This window comes from Lagenorhynchus albirostris, chromosome 9 (genome assembly GCF_949774975.1).
Source record: "Lagenorhynchus albirostris chromosome 9, mLagAlb1.1, whole genome shotgun sequence".
In the NCBI taxonomy this organism is placed as follows: domain Eukaryota; kingdom Metazoa; phylum Chordata; class Mammalia; order Artiodactyla; family Delphinidae; genus Lagenorhynchus; species Lagenorhynchus albirostris.
Genome location: NC_083103.1, coordinates 95,199,243 through 95,221,007, shown reverse-complemented (window position 1 = coordinate 95,221,007; position 21,765 = coordinate 95,199,243). Strand labels below are relative to the sequence as shown.

General features: G+C 43.2%; 1 protein-coding gene across 1 annotated transcript in view; it reads right to left on the bottom strand.

Moving 5' to 3' along the window:
• Window positions 1–6,376: 6,376 nt before the first annotated feature.
• CBL (Cbl proto-oncogene) overlaps window positions 6,377–21,765 on the bottom strand; it is an 81,198-nt gene continuing 65,809 nt past the window's right edge. The window contains exons 12-16 of the mRNA XM_060157977.1: window positions 20,760–20,854; window positions 10,186–10,326; window positions 9,707–9,807; window positions 8,806–8,988; window positions 6,377–7,823 (exon numbers count right to left, since the gene is read on the bottom strand). Coding sequence (XP_060013960.1) covers window positions 7,555–7,823; window positions 8,806–8,988; window positions 9,707–9,807; window positions 10,186–10,326; window positions 20,760–20,854 — 789 coding nt within the window. The 3' untranslated portion in view covers window positions 6,377–7,554. The remainder of the gene's footprint in view (window positions 7,824–8,805; window positions 8,989–9,706; window positions 9,808–10,185; window positions 10,327–20,759; window positions 20,855–21,765) is intronic.

Here is a 21,765-nt window from a genome sequence, read left to right as displayed (position 1 = left end):
TCTGGTATGTGGTCCTTGCTGCCCTTCCCAGGGGAAAACTCGCCCCTGCAGAGGGCACTAGTTGCTTAATGCTCTATGTCTGAAGTTTTCAAATGAAAGGAAAGCCAAGTCTAAGGGACAGGCAGGAGGTCTAGGCCAGTTCAGGACCCAGCAAAAAGACAAGACAAAACGAACAACCAAACAACCTCCCCTTTTCGGGAGGGTCCACCCTACACTGTTCCATGAAGTTGGGTCATTAATAGGATCAGGAGGCTGGGTCACTTGAAATGGTCCAGAGTATGCCTGGAAATCATGGAACGTTCTGTCTCTTCCTGCTGAACACAGAACATTCAACCTGATAACTGAGATTCTGACTGGAACCAACCAGATGATCCTGGGATACAATGCTCATTTCTTCCAACTAAGCACCGTGGCAGGGAGAAGGGACCGCGGACACGCTGCACCTGGGGGCCACCTCCCCAGGCACACGGAGCACTTCCTCTCCCCTAGACCAGAGGGACTAATGACACTCAAGGTAGAGGAGCTAAGACTCTGGTATTTCCATATTAAGTCCTAAAATGCAGCCTGGGATACAGTGCTGCCTTAGAAAGGCACAAAATGTTTGGCTTTTTTTTTTTTTTCAGTGTGCTAAAAATTGTTTTGTTTTGAATAAAGGAAAAAAAAAGATATATAAGGTTAAAAATCCCAAGTCACCACAGCCAGAAAGCAGATGTAGGAGGTACCTCATAGCTGCCACACCCCTACCACACGTTTCAGCAGGAGGTCAAGGCCAAGACACTAAAACAGTGCTGAGAAGGGCAGGTCAGGAGAGGAGGTATCCACTCTCATGGGCATGGCTCACTCACCCAGACAGCAGAAGGAACAAGCCAAGGAAGAGAAAACATGTGGTCTACAGACTTGTAAGCAGTTCTCTGCCTCTTCAGTTTCCAGACAGCCATAAGCATGGCCACCCTCACCCAGGACAGGGTCAGAGGTAGACAGGGCGGAGGGAACTGACACAAAGGGCACATCAGCGCCCATGCCAGAGTGCCGGGCGTGGGCACACTGCACACCCCACTGCAGGGCTTCAGCATGGAGGCAGCGCAGGGCCTGAGGAGGCTCAGAGAGCACGTACGGAGCAGTACTCCTCTGGCCTCCCAAACCGGCCCAGGGGCAGAAGGAGAACTGCGGGAGAGCGCCTCACACATTCATTTTGGGGACTGAATAAGAACATGGGCCGGGCAATCAGAACTCTGATTTGTTCCACTGCCAAACCAGTAGGAGACGCGAGGTTCGCTTTCAGCCTCTGCTCTCTACAAACACAGGGAGCGGTCAGCCACATTCTTCTCAAGCACGGAACAAGGGAAGAGGCAGCGAGGTCTCCAAACAGTTGTTAGTCTGTTAGTCAACAGCTGGCCCTCTGGCACCATGCTCTCCAGCCAACTGCGAGTAAGCCTCCAGGCAGGCCTCGCTCTCCCCACCCCGATTTCCCCCGCTTACTCCTGGGCTACTTTCTGGAACCAAGAAAAACTGGTGCTCGCCTTTGAAACCAACCCAGATTTCCTAGAACTCTGTGAAGGCGAGTGGCACCGCTATCCCTCTGCCCCTTAATTCTGGCGCCTAGAAGGGAATTTCGAACACACAGGCCCCAGCCTTCATCACGGGCCTCAGTGTATATCTTTGGATTATTAGGTTACTTCTGTGTACATCAAATGACTCCAGTAGTTTAAAAAAGTTATAAGTGATTATGAAATGCCTTAATAACACAGGACAGGCTCCCGGATGAGATAAATAAGATCAAAAGATTCAGGCAAGCAGAAGCACAGTTTTAAAAAACCAAAAAATAAAGGCTTTACTATAGGACGACAAAGGAAGCAACTGGACAGGGCGGACAAATGCATCCTGTCTAAAGAGCTCTCAGTAAAAAGTTTCTCTAAATTGGAATCTATACCTAATTTATATCCTGGCAACTGTCCCAACTTTATAAATTCTTACTGGCAAAGTAGTTTCTGAGGTACCTCGGAAGGCCTGCCTAAGAATATTACTGCAGAGCTCCCCTCATAGAGGAAAGACCAGATAAAAGGGTGGGGAGGAGGGCTTGGAGGGAGGCAGGCCACGGGCCCATAGAATGAGTAAGTTCTCAGCACTAAAACCTGAAGAGAGCCCAGAAGTCCATGGGTAGGGGCTACAGTGGATTTGTGATCTGCTCTCTAAATGAAATCAAAGAAGGCTAGAAACCTGAGACTGAATGAAGGCTAAGAAATGTCACCTAAGAAAAGATTAGCTCCAGAACAGGAGAAACTGGTCCTAAAGAGGGAGGTAAGAAATCTTGGATGCCAAGACTCATAAAGGGAAGAAAAATAAAGCAACAAAGAAGACAGTAACCTAAATTAACTTTAACCTAAGCATTTCCTCCAAGTCCCAGACATAGTCCCATGCCTGCCTTTCCACTCTCAGAAGAGCAGTATGGTAAGTTTTACTACTAGAGTAAAGTATTTTAGGGTATCTATCCCCGCCTCCCTGAGAACCTCCCCCTGCCCCTACTTCCCATCTGAACCAGCATGCCGCTTCTGCCCTGTGTGGCAAAGTCGGGGGTCGATACCTGATCCATGTGCTGGGCTGATCATAGTCTTTCTTGAGAATATGAACCAAGAGGCACTGGGAATCTGTTAAAACGGTGATCCCATTTAATGGTGAGCTGGGGGTCGTGAGGACTGGGGTGCCTGTGTTGGGGCCATGCATACCGACAGACCGACGAGCAGGAGAAAGGACTAGCTGCAAAGTTTCTCAGCTCCACGCAGAATCAACTGTACCGCTTATCCTGGGTTCTGGGAAATACCCTGCATCCGTATGATTCCGTCCTTTCCCCTGCTTTAATCCTTCTGTTTCTTGCATCCAAAGGACTGCTCAACAGGACGGTCAAAGATACAGCCCTGACCTTCTTCCACTATGCATCCATCTCCGTGCATTACATGGCTACACGCATTTCTAAAGAGAGACTGCTAATGTAGACTGAGATCAAAGTAGAAATAGTAATGCTTTATGCCAACTGAGAATACTTTAGATAGAATTTCTAGGGCCTGAAAGTCTAGGAGGATAATAACGTGTTGCCTTTCATACTAAGTTCTACGGTCTCTAAGCTCCGTACCCCTAGAGACACAGGCTGACGTTTTTGAGAACTGAGTTCAACCTACGCTACTGCCTGGCTCTTGGGAGACCAAACAACTGGTTGAAGATCAGGACCCAGAAACAGGTGCCCATCCCTCTCGCACACCTTCAGCCCTTCTAAGACACAGGATCAGCTGAAAGGTTGTTGAAGGATTGGAAAACAAGTTCCATATAGAATGGGAGATGGTGAGAGGTCCCAGAAGGGTGATAAGAAAACTTCCTTACAAAGGGGATCAGAGGTACAGGCAGCTCAGTAAAAAGATCAAGGAAGGCACTAGAGTGGAAAGGGGTCTGTAGGCAGATGCTTTACTTAAACATTTAACTGCCCTATTGTGCAACTCTGAGCCGACATACCAACTCACCACCAAACAGATTCTACTTAAACACATAAAAATGGTGGGTATCCATGAGATTTACATGGAGGAATCTCCCAGACATTGTCAAAGCTATGGGAAGACAATAGGGGTTAATGGGAGTGTCTTGAACTGATTTTTAACCAGGACAGCTCTATAAGGAAATGTCTACATAAAAGAGCTGTGAATGTAACCTGCACAATCTTATTGGGAACGGCTATTTTAGGGCCAAATGCACATGCTAGACAGCCCAAGTACAACCGCTCAACATCAGTAAACCACCATACGGTGGCAGGGGAGAACACAGAGCTGACACTTCAGGCTCATGGTAATCACTCATAAACACTTGCTGAATGAACAAACACAATGTTAGAGCCAAGCCAATAGTCAGAACACTGTTATTCCACGGGCAGTGGTCACTGCAGAGTCAGAAGGGCCAACAGCAAGAAGGGGGACTTACAGTTTGGGAAGAGGGCCTATATCCCTCCGCCTACAGTTTGGGAAGAGGGTCTATATCCCTCCGCCCTTCATGATGTGAGGTAGGAGATATTCTGCACTAACACCATGGCTGATCACACACAAAAAGGTCTACATCTTGTTAAAGAGAACATATAGCTGGTCCCTATTTTGCAAGCAAATATACAAAAATTCATGTGTAAGATTGCTGACTGGACCATAAAATATATTTTACCTTTCTATAGAGGAAATAAATATTTTAAGTGTGAGGAATAGCAACCCCCCAAATTTTTTTTTAAATCCACAAAACAGCTAAATGATACTAATAGTACCACCCCACACCCTGGGTCCTGGTGTTGAGAGTCTGTATAGGGAGCAAAAGAACAGAAGAATGGCAGAATATGTAGAGTGGCACTGGGGGACAGAGAGAGCTAGTGGAAGAGAATGGCCGTCCACAGATATATATCACTATTTATATAAATATTAACACATAAATGCTGAGACGATAAACTGCCTAATCTATTATTTACCTAAAGGGAGGTATATCATTGAGCCCACAGGGTTTTTCCACTTTGATAACTCCTGACTTTAATGGAAGGAGTACAGCAAGTGCAGCTGATGAAGTACTGCAAAGCAGGCACCCGGCAACAAGGCCGGCTGTGTAAAGCAACCCAGGGAGACACGGGGAAGCAGAAGGCCAGGTTGGACAGAACAGCCTAGTGCACTTGAGAAAAAGGAAAACATCAAAGTGGTTTTTACCTTACTTACCTGACAGGTAACAGAGGAGGAACCATTTGTAATTAAGAGCGGGAAAGGGGATGTGTTTGCCGAAAATGGCGAAATTCAAAGCCCACTTGTGAAAGGTCAATTTTAGTTAAAATCACAGCAGAGCCAAAGAATTAAACGTTGCCATACAAATGGAGGACGAAGAATGGGTTATCAGTGCCTTAGTCAAAGGAAAATTTAAGAAGTTAAAGTTTTGGAAATATCCTCAACACAAAAGCCACGCAAAAACTTTCCTGAGCCTCACCTGGCAATCTCAGGCATGGACCCAGGCGTGACCTCAGAGCATCCAAAGAGAAAACCCCTCACATAATGGTCTAAGATCCTGAACACCTGCAGATACATGGCCAACAAGCTAAGAACCAAGCCATGCAATGGCGCACACCTAGTTCAACCCGAATCCCCACGTTCAACACAGGGATCTGACACCTAGTTTGGGGGCTGACCTGACGAGCCTCAAGCGTATTCCGTTATGAAAAGAAAGGATGAACCTGCCTTTAGCCTAGGTAAGTGAGGACATAATCTTCAAAGAAGATTTGGGATGCACTCTGAAAAGGCAACAGATATGCAGAACCAGTGCTTTGTTCTCTTGATAGATCTTCAGACCACGGGCAGCATCTACAGACAAGGAAAAATTCCAGTGTGGAGAGGTATGCAGACTGCGGCCATTTTCTCTAGCTCTCTGTCTAGGCCTTCGACATCTAAACAAAGTGCAAAACTGAACGCTACCACAAGTGAAACACTACGCTGGCTTTGAGAAGGAGATGCTAGTTACTGTTTCCTACTCTCTGCCGCTTTCCTCTGCCCTCTCCATCGCGATTCAGGCCCTCCTGCACCTGGTGGGGGCTGTATTATTTTCTGCCACGTAGAGGAGACACTGGGTAACCACAGCAAGTCAGCAAAAAGCCCTGAACTATCTCCTCTGGGAACATAAATGGCTCTGAGGCAAGAGGACAAAATCAAAAGACCTAGGAGTAGCTGAAAGCCAAGAGAAGAGTTAGATAAAGTTTTAGGTCCAAAGATGACAAGATGGGAAAGAAAACAGGTGTAAGGAGAGTCATTTCTCTTTGGATCTCATGACAAAAGCATGATTTAGATTGTGAGGAAGGCAGATTTATCAAAGTGCAGGCTTGCTTCTGACAAGGAGGAAGGTTACACACTGCTATAGGGAAGTCAGTAAGAGGCCCTGGCCAGAGAACTAACTGAACTCAAGTGGTGTCTTGGCAGGATCTGCAGGAACATACCAACGGTGCCCCACACAAGACTCTGAGTCTTCTTTACAAACTGGCGATGGCACAAGCTGCAGGGCTTTTCACATGCTGTCTGTCCGCAGTGAAGTCATTTATTACACCCAGTGATGTCTAACTACTGTGGGGAATGCAGTCACTAAAGAGTACATAGGACCTAACGTGAAGAAGAAAGGGGAAGGAAAGGAAGAAGGAAACGTTACATTCCCAAAGCCATAGGCACAAGAGAAAAGCAAGGGTGGCACCAAGGTAGGGTTGGTGCTAATTACCAGCAGAATGCTGTGCTACCATGGGTGGTATTCCCCCCATTCCTTAAAGGGCAAAGGAAAAACTCATCTCTGAAACTACAACCTGGCTCATATTCAAAGGGAGACACCCATATAAGCTGAAATTCACTGGGAAGAAAAACTGAAGAGATAAATCTTTATTGTCTGTTTTGTGCATTTTATGTACAACAAGGTAAAGAGCATGTGAATGGAGCTTCCTAAGAGCTTCATGGTATTTGGGCCAGAAAGCCATGCTGGAAACAAATGTTTTCCCTTCCCATTAAGTAGAAAACCTCGTGACCTACATTAGAACACACACCTGGCACCAAGGCAACTGACTCCCACAGACTATTTTCTGGGGAGGGCGTGGAATGTATCTGAAGGCCTCTATCTCAAATCAGTCACTATGTCATTAGGATAACTAAAACACCTTTTTCAAAACAGACTCAATGTTCCTATAGAAACAGTGCTTTGGAGTGACCAGTGTTCGCTGCGAGTATCAAACAGGACCATAATGATAGAGCAACAGTACTTTTTTCCCACCTATCTACCAAACAAATCAACACCATCACACACAATAAAGAACATCCTATAAGCTGCTCGGCTTCAGTAAGGCCGGTCATAGCAAGCCCACTGCCAATGACAAGACGCCAAGGAGGAGGAGGGGGGAGGAGACTGAGGAAAGGACAGAGGGAGGGTGTTTTAAAAATACAAGACTTCAGCTATGCACATTATAATCCAAGCCAAAGGGGAGTGTTGGAGCTGTAATACACACTGGGGTTGGGTATAAAACCACAGTTGCTGGCAGTCTTTAAGATTCCTTCTTAAACCTCTTGTGCTAATTCCCTGCCTGGGATTAACACACACAGCAGGTAAATCTTATAATCACAGGACACACACAACCACAGACAGACAGACAGACAAGACGCACACAACCACATCCTTAACCTAAGAAAGTCTTAAGTCCTCAATTAGGATTTACAGCACAGTGCTTCTCCGACTGCTTTCTGGACCGTTCCCCAGGTAGGCTACCACTTAATAAAAATCCACACTCTCTCCAAGTGGGGAGGGACTGAAGGACACCTTCAAATGCACTCTCAAAACAAATAAAATAATAAAACATCCTAGCTGCTCCATTCTCATTCCACTGCTTTGAAATCTTGGAACCACAGATGTGATATCCCACACAGGGCAAGACCTCATTGTGAAGTCTCCAAAGGAACCTCTCTGCCCTTTTAGGTGCTACTCGAGCAAGAGCTCCCGGCTCCTCGGTCCTCTAAGCTGCGGCACAGAGTGGGTGTGCTAGGTGGCTACATGGGCAGGAGAAGAAATAGAAACAAATTCCCGGAGGATGTTTTTGGCCATTTCAATATTGTTGTGGGCGATGACCAGAGCTTTCTGAATGTCCTGGTAGGAGTATCCCTGACTCATGAGGCTCTCAATCTCACTGGAGAGCTGCGGTGAGGTGGCGGCGGTGCTTTGCTGACAGCTACCTGCTTTTCGTTCAGAGTTGATTCTCCGAGGGAACGGTTTGGGTGGCCTCTCAGGAACTTGGGAACCCTCAGTGAAGTCTGGAAGAAAGAGGAAAGAGAATGTTTGCAACTCGGGGCGGGGCGGGAATCCTCATCCGATAACGATGTGCTAATACGAGATATTATGCACCTACTGTCCGTCAGGTACACATGCGGTCACAAGGCGGGGTTTTACAGTTTCAAGGGCTTCTGTCTACAGCCTCCTCCCCTCGCAGCACAACAACCTTCTAAAGACACCACGCGCCTGTCCTACCGACAGGGACCACGCTGCCCTCCACACAGAACACCTGCACCTGCACCACGCTTTACACTGAGCACCAAGTTTTCACACATATCACTGCCTGAATTAGTCAAAAAACACTTCTGAGGGGCCAGAGAAGACACTAAACTTCTCCCTGTACAAATAAGGAAACAGAAAGAAGCCTAGGTTGCAGTGAAGAAGCATTAAACAAGGTTGGGTGGGTGGGGACCACTGCCTGTTTGGGCAACTGGACGCCATGTATCCTTTTCACCAGCTGTCCTGAAGGCTGTCTTCCATTTCTAAACTGACAGCAACTCTGGCTGCTGCCCTCCCAGGCGGCCACAGGTGCAAGAACAGTCCTTAACAGTCAAGGCTCAAATGCGGGCTGGCTCCAGGCCTACTCAGTGTGCTTTCCAGAGCTGGTACACCTCCTCTCCACCGGGACAGGGACAGCGCCCACAAGTGTGGTCTGAACCATCAAAATGAATTACTACTGTCGCCAGGCACGCTCAAAAGAGCCAGAAATCCTATTAATACTTACCCCCAGTGCAGGAAGAGCCAGGGTTTAAGGAACAACCTCATTTCTAAGTCTGGCAAAATCCTCAAGAGCCTGAATACAGTTTAACTTCCTAATTTGGGACCCAGGACCAGCTTTCCTCCCACTTCAGTCCACTCCTTCCAGCTACTGACTTACTGTCACCAGGCAGTCATCTCTGTTTCAGTATAAATAAGAAGGCATACAGCATTTCAGGACAAACCCAAGGTAGCCTGGAGACTCACTCGTTGTGGGATCACCTTCCAGAGACAGCCAGCCGAAGGAGGAGCTGGCGTTGGAGATGTCAGAGAGCGTGCGGCGGGCCAGCACTGCGGGCGCGGGTGGCTTGGGGACATCGTACCCGTCGTCTTCATTTTCTGATTCCTCAGGGCCAGTGTTGGCATGGGCTGCAGCCAAATTCCCTTCACCTAGAGAACAGTTTGTGCAGTTATCTTCTTTCTCCAACGTACTTCACCTTCTAACATTTCAGTACGGGGGCATCCGTTCATTCAAACACATACGGAATCAAATGGTTACCGAATAACCACTAGGGGCCAAACACCGTGTGGCCCTGTGCATAGAGATAAAAGAAACAGGGAAAATAAGATCTGCACCAATCCTGCAGCTCTACTTTTCTGAACATGTCAAAAGCTACCCTTGCCAAGGTTAACAGTCACTGATGTCCAAGACTCAAGCACCACTTTATAGCATTCATTCAACATTTTCATCTGCAGTTCACCTTGGAAGATCAGCCAAAGGGCCCTGTTGTGTGCACTGCCTTCCTGAACTTTCAACTTGGTAAGCTAGTTAGTATGGGAATTGAGTATTCACCACCCACACACACAAGAATTTCATCAGTGTTGAAAAGCAATGGGAATAAGAGGGAGCTAGCTGTCAGCACTGCCGATCCAGGCCATATAACACAAAGGCCTCCAGGCCCTAGAAGGATGAAAAACACAAAAGGAACTAGCTGTGTAAATGGGAAATAAAACAGAGGAGGTGGTTTTACTGCCATAGATCAAAGGTATTTTGCCAAGAAAATTATTTACGAATATTCCGCGTAGGTCAAGTTCTCATTGGCCAAACATTACAGGCTCATTCCTCCGGCACATCAATGATTGTTAACGTAGCAGAACGACTACTCACCAAAGGTGCCGCTCTCTGTGACAGACGGTGCCGCCTGGGACTGAATATTATACATTGCTTCGTATGTACAACTATCGATCTGCTGGTTACAATCACAGGCTCTGGACCAGAAGGAAAGTGGCACAATGATCTTCAGAAACAGAACTCTGTTATCCGCAAACTTATTAAGATATACCTATTCACAACTTCTCTAGACCCTGATTCTATCAAGAATCTCCATCCTCCTCTTGCCAGTATCACTAGTACATATCAAAAGATTGACTCTCGTTACTAGTAGTAGCTGTGTATGTTTTTGAAATTACTGTGATGTTGAAGAAACATTAAGTGGAATTGCTTACAGCTGCAAGAAGCTTAAAACATTAGAGGTTACACACATCTTTCTGCTTCATTTCTGGCTGGGTAATGCTATGTGCAGGCAGCAAGCCAAACAGGTGAGTTGGTGTCAACTGAATTCCCAAATAGGATTGTTGTGAACCTACCGTGAACTCTGGGTTGTCTCCAGAGGCCACTTCACTTCTGGCTTTTGAAGTCCCACAGGCCTAGAGGAAGGAGTCATATACTCTGTGTCCTCCTCACTTTCACACTGCTCCCCAGGTGGCGGCTTTGGCACAGGAAGAGGTCTGGAAGATGAAGAATAAAAAACAGAAAAAGAAAACAAAAAGAATGAACTGCTTTGCAACTATTTGAAATAATTTGAAAATCATTGTAGAAGAAATATATAACATCCTACAATGTTCAAGATACTCCTAGTGAAAAACAGCATGTACAGCACGATTCCATACACACAAAACTGGCAATGAGCATGTCACATGTTGCTGATCACGGTCTGACTCTAGGTGGTAAGATTATGGATAACTTATTTCTTTAGCATCACTTATCTGTGTTTTCTAAATATTATTATAATTAACACATACTATTTTCATAAAGAGAAAAGGATCATTAAAAGGGTAATCCAAAAATTTTAACTCTTTTTGTTGATGATGTTAATAAAAATATACAGTTGCACCTCTTACTCATTAAGCATTTTGGCAATACACACTTTAAACCATTCACATTCTCTTGTCACAGTAATTCTACCTTGGCTGCATCTCTGGCTATGTAAAAAGATGTTCACTGAAGCAAAGTTATTACAGTAAAAGCTTTTAAACAAAATAAATATACAACAACAGGGAATGATTAAATATATGATGTTACAGCTACATTACATAATAATATGCAATAATTAAAAGTGAGGATTTGGGGGACTTCCCTGGTGGCACAGTGGATAAGACTCTGCACTCCCAACGCAGGGGGCCCATGTTCAATCCCTGGTCAGAGAATTAGATCCCACATGTATGCCACAACTAAAGAGTCCGTGTGCCACCACTAAGGTGCCTGAAAGACGCAACTAAGGAGCTCTGGAGCTCCAACTAAGGAGCCCACCCGCCACAACTAAGGAGTCCACGTGCTGCAACTAAGGAGTCTGTGAGCCGCAACTAAGGAGCCTGCCTGCTGCAACTAAGACCGCATGCAACCAAATAAATAAATAAATATCAAAAAAAATAAAGTGAGGATTTTGAAGAACTTTTTAACTGATAGGAAGAAATGCCCAAGATATAATGCTAAGTTTAAAAAAAGGGAAAACATAAAACTATATCTTGATCTAAAACATATATACACTTTACATGTCTGTAGCTATGGCCAAGTAACAAGCACTGTCTGCCTAGAACAGCTAGCTATAAAAGCAGGAAAATATGCAAAAGAAAGGCGGCATTGGAGAGCAACCAGGCAGCCAAGATTTGAGAGGCCAAGATTCCAGAGAAAAGGAGAATACACTACAGTAAGCCCCATATTAGGGGTTCTGAACTTGGGGTTTCAAGGTAGTTTCAAGAGACTGAGGAGAGAGGGATTGGAATTTGGGCCAAGGCACGAGGGGTCAAAAATCCTGGAGAAGGGAACAGTAGAGAAGTAGGTTTGAAATTCTGCCTGTAATTTTCCCCAGAGCTACTGCGAATCCTTAAACCACGTATGAGTGGGACTAGATTCTGATAAACCAGGCAAAAAGTAGTAGTACTTTGGTTGTCTTGCCAAACTAGAGAGACAAAGTTGGAGGTAACAGACATGGCCTTTAAAATAATTATAATTTATATATTCCATTAAAACAGAGGATGGAGAATTTTATTAGAAAACTACAGAATAATTTTTTTTTTTAATTCACATGGAAATTCTAGGACCTAAAAACACAGTATTTGTAAATACAATGGATGGATCCTGGGGCAGATTAGAAACTGCAAAACAGAAGATTAGGGAACTGAAATAGAGCAGAAACTATTCAGATTCAACTAAACAGAGGAAAAAGAATGGAAAACACAAAAATGAGCATAAGAGCTACATGAGGTGTGGTGAAAAGGTAGAACTTTCAGGTAACTGGAGTCACAGAGCGAGAGGAGAAAGAGACTGCACTATTCAGTGTATTTTAAGAAACAGCGTACCCCTGAAACTAACACAACATTGTAAATCAATTACACTCCAATAAAAATTTTTTAAAAAAGAAAAAAGAAATAGTGGCTGAGATTTTCTATGCTGAATTTTTCTTTCTTTCTTCTTCCTTTTCTTTTTTTTGGCCGCGCTGCCCGGCTTGTGGGATTTTACTTCCCGACCAGGGATTGAACCTGGGCCCTCAGCAGTGAGGGTGCAGAGCCCTAGCTACTAGACCGCCATGGAATTCCCAGTGGCTGAGATTTTCTAAAACTGATTAAAAACATCCAATGACAAAATCCATAAACTCTACAAACCTTAGAAGGATAAATATAAAGAAAACTACACAGACGCATTATAGTGAAACTGCTGGGATCCAAAAACAAAAAGGTTTTATAAGTAGTCAGAAAAAGAATCATGCCCTTAAAGGGGCAACATTACGCTAATTTTCCAACAGAAACAATGAAAGTCAGAGGGCAGTGGGATGATATTTTTAAAGTGCTGAAAGAAAATAACTCCAGTTCAGAATACAGCTGACCTCTGAACAACATGTGCTTGAACTGCACGGGTCCACTTTTACCCAGATTTTTCCCCATAAATACATACTACAGTACGACACAAGCCACAGTTGGCTGATTCTGCAGATGTGAAACTGTGGATACAGAGGGCCCACTGTAGTTATATCTGGATATTCCACTGCGGGGAGGGTCAGCGTCCCTAACCCCCAAGTTGTTCAAGGGTCAAGTGTACTATGTTTAGTGAAAATATCTTAAAAAAAAATGAAAGTGAAATAAAAGATATTTTAAGTCAAGCAAAATTTGAGAGAATCCATTAATAGAAGATACACTAACAGCCCCTCCTCTTTCTCTCCCCGCCACACCCTGTCTCTCTAAAGGAAGTGATTTGGGCAGAAGGAAAAAGGTTCCAGGTGGAAGTGTGGTAAAGCAGGAAGAAATGAGGAGTGCTATAGTATAAATATGTGGGAAATTTAAATGTCCAGGAAGTGTTAAGAGGGACTGATTCAAAGTAGACTCTAATGAGTCAAAGGGATATGTTGGAATCCCTAAGGTAACTGTTAAAAGAGTATTAGGAGCGAAACGGTATAATAAAAAATACTTTAATCCCAAAGAAAGAAAGTAGGAAAAAATGAACACAGAAAAGATGGGGAAAATGGAGAAAAGAGTAGGAACAAATATTCCAATTATTTTTAAACAAACAAAAAAAAAATGCTAGACTGGATTTAGGGGGGAAGAAAGCCAACAAGTATATACTACTTACGAGAAACATACCTTCAATGAGGACACAGAAAAGTTGAAAGTAAAAGGATGGAAAAAGATCATGCAAACACTACAAGAGAGCTGATGTGGCCATTTTAATACAAGTAAAAACAGACTAAAGCTGGTTAGAAGCAGAACTAGAGAGTAAATGGAATAATCAAAACAATTATCATTTAGTTGATAATTCTAAATTTCTATGTATCCTAATTACATATACTAAATGCATATACAATACAAACTGATAGACCTAAAGGAAAAAAGAGAAACCCACAATTATAGGGGGAGAATTTAACACACTCCTCTTGGTATTTGACAGAACATGTAGACTTAAAAAAAAAAAAATCAGCAGGAAGATAGTATAGTTGAATACAATTAAAAAATGACACATACAGAATGCTGTGCCCAACAACTGCAGAATATACATTTTTATAAAATGAAGGTAGTAATATGTATGGAATTTACCATAAACTAGTCAATAAAGGTCTCAACAAATAGCACAAATTGAAATCACAGAGTACGGTTTCTGACCACACTGGAATGACTAGGAAGCAGTAACAGAAGAGTAACCAGAAAATCTTCCAATGTTTGAAAATCAGGCAACACATAAATAACTGATGAGTCAAAGAAGAAATCACAAATGGAAAACCATATATTTTGAAGTGAATGATAATGAAAACAGGACATATCAAAATTTGTGGAATGCAGCTACAGCATCTGTTATGGACTGAATGTTTGTGTCCTCCCCAAAATTACTTTTGAGGTCCTAATCCTGAGTGTGGCTGTCTGTGAACATGGGGCCACATCTGAGGAATTAAGGTTAGATGAGGTCCTGAGGATGAGCCCCTGACTCAGTAGGATTGGTGTGCTTATAAGAAGAGACACCAGAGAGCTTGCTGTTGCTCTCTTTACCTCTCTGTGTGTGCATGTATCAAGGAAAGGCCATGTGAGGACATACTGAGAAGGTTATGCAAGCATGTAAACCAGTAAAGGATTCCTCACCAGAAACCAAATATGCTGACATCCTGATCTTGGACTTCCAGCCTCCAGAACTATGAGAAAATTAAATTCTGCTGCTTAAGCTGCCCAGTCTGTAGATAGTATTTTGTTATGGCAGCCTGAGCAGATTAATACAGCACACATCTCATGGAGCTAGAAAAATAACGAATAAAACCTAAAGGAAGTTGGAAGAATAAAATAAAGAGGAGAAAGCAATGAAACAAAAAGCAGATACGGGCTTCCCTGGTGGCGCAGTGGTTGAGAGTCCGCCTGCCGATGCAGGGGGACAAGGGTTTGTGCCCCGGTCCAGGAAGATCCCACGTGCCATGGAGCGGCTGGGCCCGTGAGCCATGGCCGCTGAGCCTGCGCGTCTGGAGCCTGTGCTCCGCAATGGGAGAGGCCACAGCAGTGAGAGGCCCACGTACCGCAAAAACAAACAAACAAAAAGCAGATACTCAACGAGGATTCTGGGAAGATGGTAGAAGTTGTCTGATATAACTATTTTGGAACTCTAGAGTCTGTTGAAGGTTTGTAACTTCCAGGTGAAGACTGGGAGGCTAAATCGCTGTTAATTTCAGCTCTTAGCATAGTAGCAGCTACCCATTCTCAACCCTGCCACATAGCAGGCAGCTGTGCAAATGTTCCTGGAGCAGCCTGCACACAGCTTGCAGGAGCCAGGGTGGCACAAAGGACTCAGCCCTCCAAATATTGGGAATCTGTGTTCTGATTGCTGATTGCTGCTCCTGTTCACAGAGATGCTGACAAAGGGGCAGCAACCACTGTTGTTGCACCTCCCAGCATTGTTGTAAGCCCCTCCTGCTCTGGCTGAAGTGACTTCCATGAGATTTTAAAGGAAGATGTGGAGAAAATCAAGAAAATGATATGTGAACAAAATGGAAGTATCAATAGAGACAGAAAACCTAAGAAGAAACAAAAAAGAAATTCTGGAACTGAAAAGTACAAGGGAAATGAAAAAAAAAAATTACTAGAGGGATTCAGAGGCAGATTTGAGCACCGAGAAGAAAGAATCAATGAACTTGAAAGACAGAACGATGGAAATTATCAAGGTTGAGGAACAAACAGAAAGAAAAAGTACTGAAGAAAACTGAACAGAGCCCAAGGGAGCTGTTGGACATAACACCACCAAAGGACCAACATATACATTGTGGGAGTCCCAGGAGAGAGAGAAAGAAAGGGGCAGAGAATATCTGAAGAAATAAGGGCCAAAAACTTCCCAAAATGATTAATATAAACATCCAAGAAGTTCATTAGACTCCAAGGAAAAGGAACTCAAAGAGACCCACATTTTCAAAAGACAAAGATAAAGAAGGAAGCAAAACATCACGTACGAGGGATCCTCAATAAGATTATGAGCAGACTTCTCATCAGAAGTTTTAGAGGCCTGAAGACAGTGGGCCGGTATATTCAAAGCGCTAAAAGAAAAAAAAGCTGTCAACCAAGACTCCTACACAGGCATACCTTGTTTTACTACACTTCACAGGTGGTGTTTTTTACAAATTGAAGATCTGTGGCAACCCTGTATCAAGCAAGGCTGCTGGCACCATCTTCCCAACAGCATTTGCTCACTTCAAGTCTCTGTGTCACACTTTGATAACTCTCAAAATATTTCAAGTTTTTCATTATTATATTTGTTACAGTGATCAGTGATCTCTGATTTTACTATTGTAAAAATATTATGACTTGCTGAAGGCCTGTGTGATGGTTAGCATTTTTTAGCAATAAAGTATTTTTAAATTAAGGTATGTACATATATATTTTTAGACATAATGCTACTGCACACTTAAAACCACAATCTCTCTAAGGTATGCCTGTATCTGGTAAAACTGTCTTTCAAAAGTGAGGGAGAGGGGCTTCCCTGGTGGCGCAGTGGTTGAGAGTCCGCCTGCCGATGCAGGGGACACGGGTTCGTGCCCCCGTCTGGGAAGATCCGTGGAGTGGCTGGGCCCGTGAGCCATGGCCGCTGAGCCTGCGCGTCCCGAGCCTGTGCTCCGCAACGGGAGAGACCACAACAGTGAGAGGCCCACGTATCGAGGAAAAAAAAAAAAAAAAAAGGTGAGGGAGAAATCAAGACATTCCCAGATAAACAAAAGCTGAGGGAGTACATGACCACTAGACCTGCCCTGAAAGAAATGCTCAAGTGAGTCCTGCAGGGTGAAATGAAGACACTAGACAGTAATTTCAAGCTGTATGGAGAAATAAAGACTTTAATAAGGGTAAGTACATGGAGAATTATAAAAGCTAGTACTATTGTAACAATGGTTTGTAACTGTACCTTCTGGTTTTTTCCACATGATTTAAGACAGCAATACATTTAAAGGGAAAGTGTAAGAGCCACTATTACTGTAACTTTGGTTTGTAACTCCAAATCTCTTTTTCTGCATAATTTAGGAAACTAATGCATTTAAAAGAACTAGTTCATGAACTCATTTAAAAGAACTAGGGGCACACAATGTATGAAGATGTAATCTTGTGATCAACAACCAAAATGGGTGTGGTGGAGCTGTAAAGGAGAAGAGTTTTTGTATGCTATTGAAGTTAAGCCGGCATAAATTCAAATTATAGTGTTATACCTTTGGGATGTTAAATGTAATCCCTATGGTAACCACAAAGAAAATATCTATAGCGTATACACAAAAGGAAATGCAAAAGGAACTTAAACATTTCACCACAAAAACCCAACTAAACACAGAAGACAGTAATGCAGGAAATAAGCAACAAAAAACTACAGGGCATACAGAAACCAAATAGTACAATGACAGAAGTCTCTCCTTATCAGTAATTGCTTTAAATATAAATGAGTTAAACTCTCCAATCAAAAGACAGAGACTGGCAAATTGGATTAAAACACACGATCCAATTATATGCTGTCTATAAGAGACTCTGATATTATACTAATATCAGAAACAATAGACTTTAAATCAAAAAACGTTACAAGAGACAAAGAACATTATATATACTAGAAGATTTAAAACTTATAAACATTTATACACTGAATGACAGTAAAATATATGAAGTAAAACCTGACAGAACTAAAGGGAGAAACAGACAGCTCTACAATAACAGCTGGAGATTTCAATACGCCACTCATAATAATGGACAGAACAAGAGGACAGAAGATAAGTAAAGAAACAGAGGACTTGGGCTTCCCTGGTGGCGCAGTAGTTAAGAATCCGCCTGCTAATGCAGGGGACACAGGTTCAAGCCCTGGTCTAGGAAGATCCCACATGCAGTGGAGCAACTAAGTCTGTGCGCCACAACTACTGAGCCTGCACTCTAGAGCCTGTGTGCCTAGAGCCCATGCTCCGCAACAAGAGAAGCCACCGCAATGAGAAGCATGCGCACTGCAATGAAGAGTAGCTCCCGCTCACCAAAACTAGAGGAAGCCTGTGCACAGCAACGACAACCCAACGCAGCCAAAAATAAACAAACAAAATAAATTAGAAAAAAAAAATCTGAATAGACCTATAACTAGTAAGGAGATTGAATCAGTAATCAAAAAATCTCCCAACAACAAAAAAAGCCCTAGACCTGACAGCTTCGCTGGTGAATTCTACCAAACATTTAATGACAAACTAATACCAAATCTTCTCAAACTTCTCCAAAATTGAAGAGGGAACCCATTCCATGAGGCCAGCATAACCATGATACAAAGCCAGACAAAGACATTACAAGAAAAGAAAACTACAGACCCATATCCCTTATGAACACTGATGCAAAAGTCCTCAACAGAATGCTAGCAAAAAGAATTCAGCAGCATATTAAAAAGATTATATACAATGAATTACCAAGTGGGATTTATACCTAGAATACAAGAATGGTTAAATATATGAAAATTGATCAATATACTACACCACATCAACAAAGAAAAAAATACCACATGATCATCTCATTGATGCAGAAAAAGCATCTGAAAAAACTTAACACCCTTTTACGATAAAAATACTCAACAAAATAGATAGAAGGAATGTACCTCAACATAGTAAAAGCCATATATGAAAAACCCATAGCCAACACCATACTCAATGGTGAAAGACTGAAAGCTTTTCGTGTAAGATCACAGACAAGGCAAGGATGCCCACTTTAACCATTTCTGTTCAGCATAGTACTGGAAGTTCTAGCCAAATCAATTACGCAAGAAAAAGAAATAAAAGGCATCCAAATTGGAAAGGAAGAAGTAAAATTATCTCCGTTTTTTCAGATGATGTGATCTTATATGTAGAATACCCTAAAGACTCAACAAAAAAGCTGTTAGAACTAATAAATCAACTCAGCGAGGTAGCAGGATACAAAGTCAACTCACAAAAGTCAGTTGCATTTCTATACATGAACAATAAACAACTTGGAAACGAAATTTCAGAAACAATTCCATTCGTAATGGCATCAAAAAGAAGAAAATACTTAGGAATTAACTTAACCAAAGAGGTGAAAGACTTGTACAATAAAAATTACAGGGCTTCCTTGGTGGCGCAGTGGTTAAGAATCCGCCTGCCAATGCAGGGGACACGGGTTCGAGCCCTGGTCCGGGAAGATCCCACATGCTGCGGAGCAACTAAGCCCGTGGGCCACAACTACTGAGCCTGTGCTCTAGAGCCTGTGATCCACAACTTCTGAGCCAACGTGCCACAACTACTGAAGCCCACGCGCCTAGAGCCGGTGCTCTGCAACAAAAGAAGCCACTGCAATAAGAAGCCCGTGCACCGCAACGAAGAGTAGCCCCCGCTCGCCGCAACTAGAGAAAGCCCGTGTGCAGCAACAAAGACCCAGTGCAGCCAAAAATAAATAAGTAAAATAAATAAATTTTTTAAAAAAATTACAAAACACCACTGAAAGAGATTAAAGAAGACAAATAAACAGAAACACATTCCATGTTCATAGATTGGAAGACTTAATATTGTTAAGATGTTAGTACTACCCAAAGTGACCTACATATTAAATGCAATCCCTATCAAAATCCCAGTGACATTTTTTGCACAAATAGAAAAACTCCAGACTTCCCTGGCGATCCAGTAGGTAAGACTTTGCCTTCCAATGCAGTGGGTGTGGGTTCAATCCCTGGTTAGGGAGCTAAGATCCTACATGCCTCACGGCCAAAAAAAAAAAAAAAAAAAAACCCCAAAACATAAAACAGAAGCAATATTGTAACAAATTCAATAGACTTTAAAAATGGTCCAGGGGGGCTTCCCCGGTGGCGCAGTGGTTGAGAGTCCACCTGCCGATGCAGGGGACACGGGTTCGTGCCCTGGTCCAGGAAGATCCCACATGGCGCGGAGTTGCTGCGCCCGTGAGCCATGGACGCTGAGCCTGCGCGTCCGGAGCCTGTGCTCCACAGCGGGAGAGGCCACAACCGTGAGAGGCCTGCGTACCGCAAAAAAAAAAAAAATGGTCCAGGGACTTCCCTGGTGGTGCAGTGGTTAAGTATCGCCTGCCAATGCAGGGGACACGGGTTTGAGCCCTGGTCCAGGAAGATCCCACATGCCGCGGAGCAACTAAGCCCGTGCGCCACAACTACTGAGCCTGCGCTCTAGAGCCTGTGAGCCGCAACTACTGAAGCCCGCGCGCCTACAGCCCTAGCTCCGCAACAAGAGAAGCCACCGCAATGAGAAGCTCGCACACTGCAACGAAGAATAGCCCCCACTCGCAGCAAATAGAGAAAGCCTGCACGCAGCAACGAAGACCCAATGCAGCCAAAAATAAATAAATTAAATAAAATAAATTTAAAAAAAAAGAGTGTGGTGTTGGCATAAAGACAGACATATAGACTGATGGAATAGAGTGGAAAGCCTAGAAGTATCAACAAATCCTCACATATATGGTCAAATGATTGCTGCCGACCTTTTCATTGTTTTTTGTTTTTGGCCACACTGCGAAAGTGTCCCAGTTGGCTTTTTTAAAAATTTCTTTTAGGGACTTCCCTGGTGGTCCAGTGGTTAAGACTCCATGCTTCCAATGCTGGAGGCCCGGGTTCAGTCCCTGGTCAGGGAACTAAATCTAAATCCCATGTGCTGCAACTAAGACCCAGTGCAGTCAAATAAATTAATATTTAAAAAACAAAACCCAACAAAAATTGCTTCTTTGAAAAGATTAATAAAATTGATGAGCCCCAGCAAGACTGATCTATGTACATATGCACAGAGAAAATAATGGAAAGAAACAGTCCAAAACATGATAATTTTTACATAATGGAAATACAGGTCAATTTTAATTTTCTTCTTTATACTCTTCTGGGTTTTCTAAATTTTCTATAAATAAGTTGTTTAAAAGTATCAACTCTACTGTATGAAATATAATTTTAGTAAACTTACCTGGCAGCCAGAGAATAAATGGCATTGGCAGATGCAGAAGGTTTGATTTTGGGATGCTCACACTCTGGACCTGCTAACGGGCTGCTATTCGTATTCTGGAAAGAAAAGTGTTAAAAAAAAAAGAACCTTCTTAATACAGCTAAGTACCTCCTCTTACTTATTTAATCTATTCAAAATAACAAGAACAATCATACAGACACAGACCTCTCCCCCAATGCCATGCTTAAGGATTATTATGTGTGACAAAAGTATATTTGAAAGTTCAAATGTAAGGGTTAGGGAGACAGTTCTAGGAAATGGGTTTTTTTTGTTTGTTTTAATTCTAGAAAGATTTGAGGAAACTGGCTGTCTGCACAAATACCGTTCTAGCTTAAAAAATCTATACATCTTTCCATACTGATGCCACCAGAAAGTCAAACCTAATCCACTCTCACTAATTAGACTGCCTATCACATAAATGCCACTTGAATGCTAAGTTACCCTCCCCTTTCCCTTTCAACGAAGAAATACATAGTTCATTTAAGGACCACAGGATTTCTTAACTTCACCCTCCAATTCCATCTTTTTCTTGGATTTCTAACTACCTACTGGACAATTCTTCCTTCAATGGCTCATCTCAAATTCAACATGTCTGTCGCTAGTTAGCCAGGTTCAAAACCTCTGGGGTGTGTGCATGTGTATATGTGTGTGTATGCGATTTTTCATCCTTTTTTCCACCCACTGACTGCTTTCAAGCCTTTCTGGGTCTTTGTTTCATGCTCCCTAAAGTCTCGACCTAAACCAGCTCCCCCTCCTGCTCCTAGACCAGGATTCTTCCCCTTGTTTACCCAGTACCAGCTATATGAGACCCCTTTGTTATTCCTCAAATAGACTCTCCCAAACTCACTTGCTTTTCCCTCATCCCCCGTTGCTCCAGGTCACTCCCCACACTACTCCAGGTCTTTGCTCAGAATTGTACCCCATCCCTACATGTACCTGCCCCATCCCAACTTTCCCTATACCCTGT